The sequence below is a fragment of the Olea europaea genome, unplaced genomic scaffold (assembly GCF_002742605.1).
Source record: "Olea europaea var. sylvestris unplaced genomic scaffold, O_europaea_v1 scaffold3219, whole genome shotgun sequence".
Classification (NCBI taxonomy): domain Eukaryota; kingdom Viridiplantae; phylum Streptophyta; class Magnoliopsida; order Lamiales; family Oleaceae; genus Olea; species Olea europaea.
In genome coordinates, this window is record NW_019251044.1 from 38,427 (window position 1) to 48,054 (window position 9,628).

At 32.1% G+C, this 9,628-nt stretch overlaps 1 protein-coding gene across 1 annotated transcript; it reads right to left on the reverse strand.

The window, feature by feature from the left end:
• Window positions 1-6,021: 6,021 nt before the first annotated feature.
• LOC111385604 (extensin-like) lies at window positions 6,022-6,984 on the reverse strand. Its single transcript, XM_023010012.1, has one exon. It carries the CDS (start codon window positions 6,860-6,862, stop codon window positions 6,293-6,295), a length of 570 nt encoding a protein of 189 aa, XP_022865780.1. The 5' UTR covers window positions 6,863-6,984; the 3' UTR covers window positions 6,022-6,292.
• Window positions 6,985-9,628: the final 2,644 nt, after the last annotated feature.

A 9,628-nucleotide genomic window follows, 5' to 3' on the forward strand; every position in this document is an offset into this window, starting at 1 on the left:
TTTCACTATATGAAAAATTATTACATTCATATAGAAATTTTCGCTCACCCAAATTCCAAACTATCGTAGGACAATGATGACATTAGATTTACTGCATGAACCAATCTCTACTTCTTGTACAGACAGACCACAAAGAAAATAAGACACAAAAGAGGGGGGGGGGGGAAATCAATGCCAATTTATAAAGATAGTTTGCTAAATATTTTACCTAAATCTATTTTTCAACATTGGGCAAAACAAAAAGAAAGAAAGCAAATTTTCCTACCATCTTTCCACCAATAACAAAATAACTTTGCCTTTGCACTTAAAACCCACGATGAAAATTTGAATTGCAAAAAAATGTTGAAGTTGTGATTTGAATGCAGTGGTCCTCCAGTATCCTCATTATCTTGTCTGCTATAAACAACAAGATGGTCTCTGATCAATCCATTTCATTCGCTGTTACCATATTATCTACAAAATATTTGTCGTGCCATTCTATGTCGATCTTTTTCTATTCTTTATCTTGTAAAAATATAAGGCTAGAAGAGTAACACGACCTGAATAGAACAAAATGTAAATCTTCTTATGAAAGCATACATTTTTATTTTATTTTTTCATTCTCACTATGATACTTAATAACTTAGATTATGTTGATGGCAAAAAATGACGTGACACTACCCGACCAACTTAAGAAAATTTGAATAGAGTAATAGTGTTATTTTGTTTGAATTTGAGCAAATAAAGATGTGGTATTAGTAGAACTTGTATAGTAGTAGTACCTAGAGATTTTTCATTTTGATCATTTTCACTTGCCCATCGTTCCTTTGTGTACTATAGTCATTGGACATGAACTTTTCGTCCTAATCATGCCAATTTACAGTATTTAACATATAACTGCATATCACCGTCCGACTTGAAGGGATTGATGGGTTGAATGGTTCGGTTGCGATGGAGTCAGGATGACATCTAGACCTTTGGCCTACGTCATACGCCAACATGTTGTCTTGATTGTTCAATTATGGCAGTTATGTCATAATAGGGAGTATGTCATCTATGATGATGTCTCCCACGATTTGATTCTAACCTACTTTGACGATGTATTGGTCAAGGTTTCAAGCTGACCTATCCAATTATTCGACAAAAAGGCTCAGTTGATCAAGCCAAGTTGGACCCTTTATTGATCTAAAGTAGATTCCAGATCAAAAACAATAGATTACATGCATGTTTTATTGTACCATAAATAGTATCATTTGAAGGATACGAATATATTGCAATTTTTCTTAATTAACTACCAATTTCATTTCCTTTATTCATTATTGGGTGATTGGTTTTTAGGTTTGCTGCTTGGTTAATCCAATGGCGCTCATCAACCCTTGGTCTACATTTTTAAATGCGGCATTCGCTTAACATGCTATCAAAAGTTAAGTATCGAATATAGCAACAAACATGAGACGAGACAATCTTGTAGGACTATGTTTTGAGGAATAAATTTTAAGAAGTAAATGTGTAGGCTTTCTCTAATATATAACTTTTATTAGATAAGTTAATTATATATGGTACGTGGTAGACCGAGTAATTACTCTAAAATTAAATTTTACAGTCTCTTATTTATGAAATTTGTTCGCATTAAACTTTGATAAGAAAATGAATGGACGCCTTATTCTGAAAAGCCCGCGTCCATTGTTTTGGGTACTTTTGATATTGGTGTCGCCATATACTGCCAAATTGTTTGCCATAGTAAAATACAATATTTATTGTGAAACTGGATAAAACTTTTCTTGCTATCTCCGGATAATCATCCAAATGGCTACTAAACTTTGCAAAAGGTTTTTGCAAGGTTATTAAACTTTAAAAATCACCAAAATCATCATTAAATTTTGTAAAGGGTTTTCACGGGATCACTGAACTGGAAAAATCACCTAATTCATCTCAAAACTTTGCAAAAAAATTTCACGGGATTACTAAATTTTGCAAAAGATTTCCTAAGAGATAATAGAATTAGTGACCGTAAGAAATCTTTTGCAAAGTTTAGTGATGAATGGAGTGATTTTTAAAGTTCAGTAATCCCGTGGAAACCTTTTGCAAAGTTTGATGATAACTTGGATGATTTTTAAAGTTCAGTAACTCCATGAAAACTTTTTACAAAGTTAGTGACCGTTTGAGATATTATCTCTTCTATTTCACATGGTTAAGACGATTTCTTGCCTGTCGGAACTTTCTAGGGAGATTTCCATTTTCCATGTGGGAGTTAACAATGCAATTCTATGTTCAGGAAAATAATAAAATAAAGTGCAAAGTACATGCTTCAATAATTAAGTTGAGATGCGAACATCTACCTATTTCAACCAACTTTAAATTCTCTACAAATTACAATATCAGGATATTTAATTTTTTTTTGTACTTTTAATAAAATTTCATTATGTCAAAGACAAGCGTCTATTACAACATAAGAACTAAAATGAGGACATTGTTCACTCCTAACCAATTGCAACCTGAAATACTAACAGGAGATGTCAAAGTGTGCGTATCGCGCTCAAGAAATGAAATGACAAGAATCACACGTAACTAAATCAAGAAGTAGGGTGATATTCAAAAGAAACGAAGCGGAGGCCGAGAACCTCTTTAGAAAGTCGACATATGGAAGAATTGCACTCCACTTTCGAAATTCAAACTCCCGAGTTGACGCTTTGCAATCCTTCATGTAGCGCCAAATACACCTCATACATAATTAAAAAAATTTCTTAATGCATTAGATTCCTTTGATAATATTCCTCATTTGTGAGGAGGCATCCCTTCTTTTGAAATTACAGGGCTATTTTGCCAAATTTCTCAGAGAAAGTTGTCTCACGCTTCTAGATATTCTCTAATTACCCATCTGTGTCAATTTAAGTAAAGGAGCCGTGTTACTAGTGTGAGACAATAAATGTAATATTATCTCAAATTATACCTACTTCAAACCCAACTTATTACAAAATAATCTTTAAAATGTTAATGTGAACATCTTAGAAATATACCAATTAAGCACATGTTTTTTTATTGCATAGAATATTCTTCAATCTTCAAGAAAGGTCACGTGATGTGACAATCCTCTATACTTAGCTCCCATTTGCTCCCGTTAAAACTCTTCAATTTAATTTAATTTTTTCTCTCTCCTACTTTCAACTACACAATATTCAATAAAATAATATTACACTCAAATCGAAAACTTTTCATCCACACAATCTTCAAAATAATACTATTCCCACTATTATAAATTCAAATAATGGGGACCAAACATTATCTTATTTAACTTGAAATCCACTTTTAACCACGTAATAAACCAAGAAATCGTCGAACATCTCAAGTGGAGAAAGTAACAGCTGGAATGGGATGGTGATTCATTGTGATCTCTGTTTTCTTCCTGGAACTCATTTTCAACACAAAACCTTAACCAGCCTATTCCCCTACCAATGCTTTAGTTTCTTGGGCATTGATTAATAATATTGAGACAACCATCTCAAAGAATTTTAATTTCATGGTCCCACCCCATCCCTGTCTGAGTCAATGGATACAATTTGATGGGACCCAATGCCATGAGAATACATTGCCGTCCAGCTTATCTTCTAACAATTTCACAAAGATACAACTCAAGTGTCAGGTTAGGTTGTAATCTAAATTGGTTCATGCACGTTTGATTACCCATAAGTGAACGGGATCGTAAAGAAGTAATAAAGTGGTGTGTAGAGTGTTGAACTCACGAGAACTATATGATTGCTCAAGATAAAGCTAACACTACCCTTAATGGAATAACAAAATTGAGTTATAATTAAAAACTATTAAATCTATTAACTAACCTAAAAGCAATGTAAGAAAGTTTATCAAATTTGCAAGATATTTTGCTAAGATATAGAATCCCCCTTATTATTCCATTTTTAGTGTAACAATTACATTGACAATTTGAAACCATTCATGTTGGTCAATGTTCCTAATTTAATGGAAAGCATCTCTCAATAACGATAAAATTTATTTCCCTCATGTGATCCTTCTATCTCTCGATGAAAGATACAAACATGATAAATACATTAATAAGTACTAGAACACCCATTGAAACCATATAAAGTATAGAAGTATATCTCTATCATCTATCGAACTTTACAATGTTTATTATATTGTGCTAAAATCTTATTATCTCTCTCGATAACAATAAAATCCACTAACAATTCAATTGGTGATCAAACAATTAAAAATAACGATTAAAACGATAATAAACATCCACAAATAAAATCAAACTAAAGTCAAAATAATTAATTAAAAACTAAAAATATTATAACAAGGGTTCATTTCATCCTAACAACGTATAAAACTAGTTTAACAAATTGAAATTATAAGAAATCATATATAAGTGAAAAGACATAACCCGGATTTTTGATAAATTGAGAAGATGAAGATAAATCTTGAATCTATTCAATGATTTCTCCACTTGTGCTCTTTCTTCTTTATCCAATATCAAGTTTGAATATTCATTTGATTGAATTCTTGCAATCCCCTTCAATTCTCTCAAAAAACAATGAATTTTCCTCCCTTTATGATGATAATTGACGAATATAGGAGTATATTATGTACAAGAGATATGTATGAGTGCCCCGTTCACATATTCTCCTGTTGGGTATTTGCAGTGATCGAAAATTGGTGAAAAATCACGCCCAAATTAGTTTTCAAAAGAGTTCCAATCGAATAAGGAAAGTTACACTCGTGCCCGGATTTTTTGTTTCTGTATATTAGTCAGTATTTTGATCATAACTTTGTCTCTCAATATCCGATTGAGTTGATTCAAAATGCGTTGGAAATTTAACTAAAAGGGATACAATTTTCTTAGATATAGATATTTTCCAATTCGAACGTTTACGATGCCAAAAATTGGTCGCAATTCTTGACTAAAAATCTGGAAGATATATCATGTAATTGGAAGTCGATTTATGGTAATACTTTGATGATATTCCATTCCTTTTTGACTTCTAATTGCATCCAATTGACTCCCATCAATCTTTAAAATATCTCTTATGGTCCAATTCAACCATTGGATATTTGCAATTCGGTCCTAAACTATGTACTTCATCAATTTTCGCCTTTTTTGCTACTTTCTTTCAATTTAACTTCCAATCATCGATTTTTACCTAATAAATGAAATATACAATAAATTAGGCTATAATTACTTTAATGAACTATTAAAAGTCTATATCTTTAAGTCTACATAAATTTATAAAATACACTTATCAGTTCACACATTGGATTGATGCAATGCAAGTGCATGTAGCGCAAAAGTTCTTCGTCCATCTACACGCTCCACTTAATGACTTATTGATCAAAATTTAAATTTTAATCACATATTTTATAGATTTCACAACTTTTCATCTACATATTTTATCAATTTTTATTAAAATCTGATTTTAATCCTCATCGAACAAGTCCAATTTATAACTAGTCGAGTATAAATATAATGCTTGTTCTGCTTAAATGACATAGTTTTTGAGTAGCGAACCATAGTACATTTACATTGCTCGTCCCACCTAAATGAAATAATTTGCGAAAAGTGGACTGAGGCTATACAATGTTCAGCTAAGTGCAACAAGAAAACTGCATTTTATTACAAGATTTCTTGAGTCAAATAAACCTTTCTGGTTAATGATTTTAATTATACCTTCTTTTTATTCGTTAATCCTTGTACCGAAAAGGTTTTCAAGTCCAAGCAACAAAAAATTGCGATCAAATCTGTAGTTTCATGTTTATGAAGATCTTCTTACAGCTTTAACAAAGTTAAGGTAATATAAATAAAGATACTGACTTTTGTAAAGTAGATTTGAGCCAAATTGCATCAGCCCAAAATCCAAAAGTAGCATTAAAGTGAAATATAAAAAATTTCCCCATCTTGAGTAATTGCAATTAAACCGAAATCAATTCATCAATACAAAAATAAAATTTATTACCACCAATATGATGTAGACAAAATAATCAAATAAAATTAACAAGACAAGGGAATGTTTAAAGATTTAACAAGGAAACTTTGTGTGCAAAATTGACTAATTGTTTTTTTGCATTCTAATTAAATTGTAACATAACTGACATAAAAGAAAATAAATTATCAAGAATTTACAGATTACTCCACTGAGCTTCTTCTTCTTCTTGATGGATAAAAAAGGGTGATCTTGGAAATGAGAAAATTTCCCAATTTCGCCACCTCGTATGAAGGTCAAGAACTTAACTCAGCAAGCTTGAAGATCTGTGAATATGACACTTTATTTAAATGATAATGAAACTGTTTCTTTCCCTATTTTTATGAGAACCATAAAAGTGAAAAAAGCATTGTGATCAAGAAAGATATAGAATTTTTCAATGGTGGAGATGATGAAAGTGGTGGTGGAGGATTATGATAGTAGTACGGAAAATAAGGCACAATTGGATTTGGAGGTGGTGGTGCAGGGCCTGAAGGAAAGCTTTGGTACGGCGGAGGGTAATAGTATCCTGTACCACCACTAGAAGGAGGTGGTGGTGAAGAGTAAGTGTAGGTTGCTGGTGGCGGGTTCTTGTACCCAGAAGGAGAAGGCGGTGGAGGGCAGTTGGTGGTGGTGGATGAAGACGGCGGTGACGCTGGTGGTAGTGGTGGAGAAAGTGGTAGTGGCGGGGGCGGTGATGATGAAGGAGTATCGCATGGATTGTCACAGGCTGAACACATTGTGCATTCAATTTGATACTTCGATCCCACCCATGAAGTAGAATTTTCAGCACCCACGAAACACTTTATTCTTGATGATGATGCCAATGTTATCAAGAAAAGATTGAGCAAAAAGAATTGAACTTTCTGATTAATCTCCATTTGTGCAAGTATTGAATAGAAATTAGACATCAATCCAAGAATTTTATTGGGATTTTAGAGAGATTCAAGAGCCTATAGATGGAGCTGAGGGAAAAATGAGAATGTTAATAGAAAATTATAGATTGGTCCGCTTTGGTTGGATTAAAGGTTAAAGTAATGGAGCCTTATATAAATAGTAAATGGTACCGACCTTCTACCTTCCCCTGGAGCGGAAACGCCGGATGGAGTGGTGTTAGCTGTCTTCTTTATTGTGTAATTTTTTAATGGTTGTATAGAATTAAATTATCAATAGATTTGAGTAGAATGGCAGAAAAGAATTAATTTAGTTAAGATAAAAAAATATAATCTAGTAACTTACGGTATAAATGCAATCCATTATTGTCATAATTATTTGTGGAGAAATTTTGAAGTACAGATGATTCTCTCTTGTGGATGAAGTTATGAACTTTCTATTTTCTTTGTACTAGAGAATCCTAAAAAGAATGCTTTACCAATTTTCAATTAAGCTATTGATGGCACTCCTCTTTTTTACTTATAATCTTATTTATTTTTCTTAATGGCTTGACCGACCGCCTATCTTTTGGTTGGATCTTTCATTGCAATTGTAAATGGTATTTTTCATTTGTTGTGGTCCAAGTTCTGCTTGTATATATCAATTTCCTACTATCATAAAGACTAAGGTGTAACCATTTTCTTTGTATTCAAATCTTCGCTTCACACAGTACCCCATTTTTATTACAAACTCATTTTTAATTACATATTTAATGAGATTCACAATTTTTTTAACTATATATTCATCAACTTTTATCAAAATCTGATTTTTAAGAAAATCGAATAGGGATAACTTTTTTAACTTGAGTATAATGTGATGGTATTTTATTCTTGAATTAGACACACAAAAATAGATTTATTAGAGAAGCAAATGACATTTTCAAGTGACCAATCAAACTTTCCAGGCTGGATTATGAGTCATGGTACTACGTTCTCAAACAATTGAGGTTACTTTTACACGAGGTCCATTACGTTTTAATACAAATAGATGATTCTCTCCCCTTTTTGATTAAAAAAAAAAAAAAAAAGAGAGTGAGAATAATTTGGGAAAATTATGATCAGGCTCTCTAACCTTCTAACTAATGTGAGTTTAGGTTTTCGATCTCCAAAAGTGAGGTTTTCAGTTTGATCTCCACATATGGAATCTGTCGATATCAAGGTTTAAATATGTACAATGTTTATGTGACTTAAAGTTGAAGTCTGGAGGTTAATACCACCAAACCATTCAACGTCTAGTTTCATATCACGTAAAAGTCACTTGCAATTTTAACGTTTACAATAAAGATTTCAATCATGTTGGGAACTAGAACCTTAGTTTAAAGGGTTAGGGACCCGAACCTACATTTTTTTGAATAGTTTAAGCTAATCATGATAGGCTAATACATATCTCCAAATTGCGATCATGCCTCCAAAAAGAATGATTTTCTAAGCTTAAAAAAACTAGTGAATCGACTCCAGTAACTTGCAACCTTAGTTGCCTATGTACATATATGTCTTACAACTCAATGCCTAAATAAGCCCAAGGAATCAATTAGAAAGTTAAGAGAAATATCAGTTTCATAATAAATGAATTAACTTTCCATGATTGGATAAAAGAGGAAGTGGCTAGGGATGGCAACGATATAGGATTATTTGAAAGCAAAACTTTTCAATCCCACTATTCTCAGCTAAAGAAATAATCCATTAATAGTGAGATTAAAATTGATTTTTCCGTCGCCCCTTAGGTTATCTTTATTATTTCCCTCATCTCACTATAAGTGGCATTATATTTTCTAAAATTTATTATTTAGCTTATGCTCAGCAAAAGTTTTTCGGTCCCTCTATTTCTAACTAAAGAAATAGTTCGATGGAGAGATGAAATTAATTTTCCCTTGTCCCTTAAGGTACTTCTCTTACCGTTTCGTTGTAGTGTGAGTTGGTTAATAAAGTACTACAATCACTTTCAAACTATATTTATAGTCCTAACAAGCTTTAATCAAAAGTTTGGGACATTCTTCCACTTTGTTGGGACACTTAGGTTTTGACACAATTTACACTTGAGCTAACATATATATCTGAGGTTAATGAGGAAAGTTGTCGAGTAGGAGGCCACAATTCGTGTAAGCCGCTTGCCCAAAGGTAACTCAGCTATGCAATCAAGGTCCAAGTGATGAGCTTGGAGCAACTACGAGTACAATTTACAACCAACATTGTGTTGTAAAATTAATGTGATTTGTGCACTGAACTATCAATTATAAGCATGAATCAAATAAAATAAATATGATAATAAAGTTAGAAAAGCTGGTTTAAGAGAGTTGCGATAATCGTTGTCTTAAAATCGTGTAGCCTTCCCTTCGTACAGGTGTTTTCGGCACCATATGGCTCCAAGGTAAAATCCTTATAGCTCGCAGTCAATTCTTCTTCTATGGGCACGACCACGGAGAGAGAGAAAAATAACAAAAACTAATATAAAATGGCTAAAGAGTAATATGAAAAGACTAAAGAGTATTTTTCAAGTGTTTGATTTATTTTATGTAAAACAATAAGAAATCCACCTCCTTTTATAATAGAAAAAATCAATTCTCTCATAATGAAAATTAATCAAATTCAACATAAGTTACAAATATAATATTGGGATTAAATTTTTGTATTGAATCTAAAAATTAAAAACAAAAACTGAAAAGTTAAAAAAATAAAAAGTGAAAACTTGGAAATTAAAATGAAAACTGAAGTTCTAATCTTCAATTTTGAAAGTTTTATAATAAT

Excerpts from the sequence above, each read along its gene's own strand:
- LOC111385604 (XM_023010012.1), bottom strand. The coding sequence starts at position 6,862 with ATGTCTAATTTCTATTCAATACTTGCACAAATGGAGATTAATCAGAAA.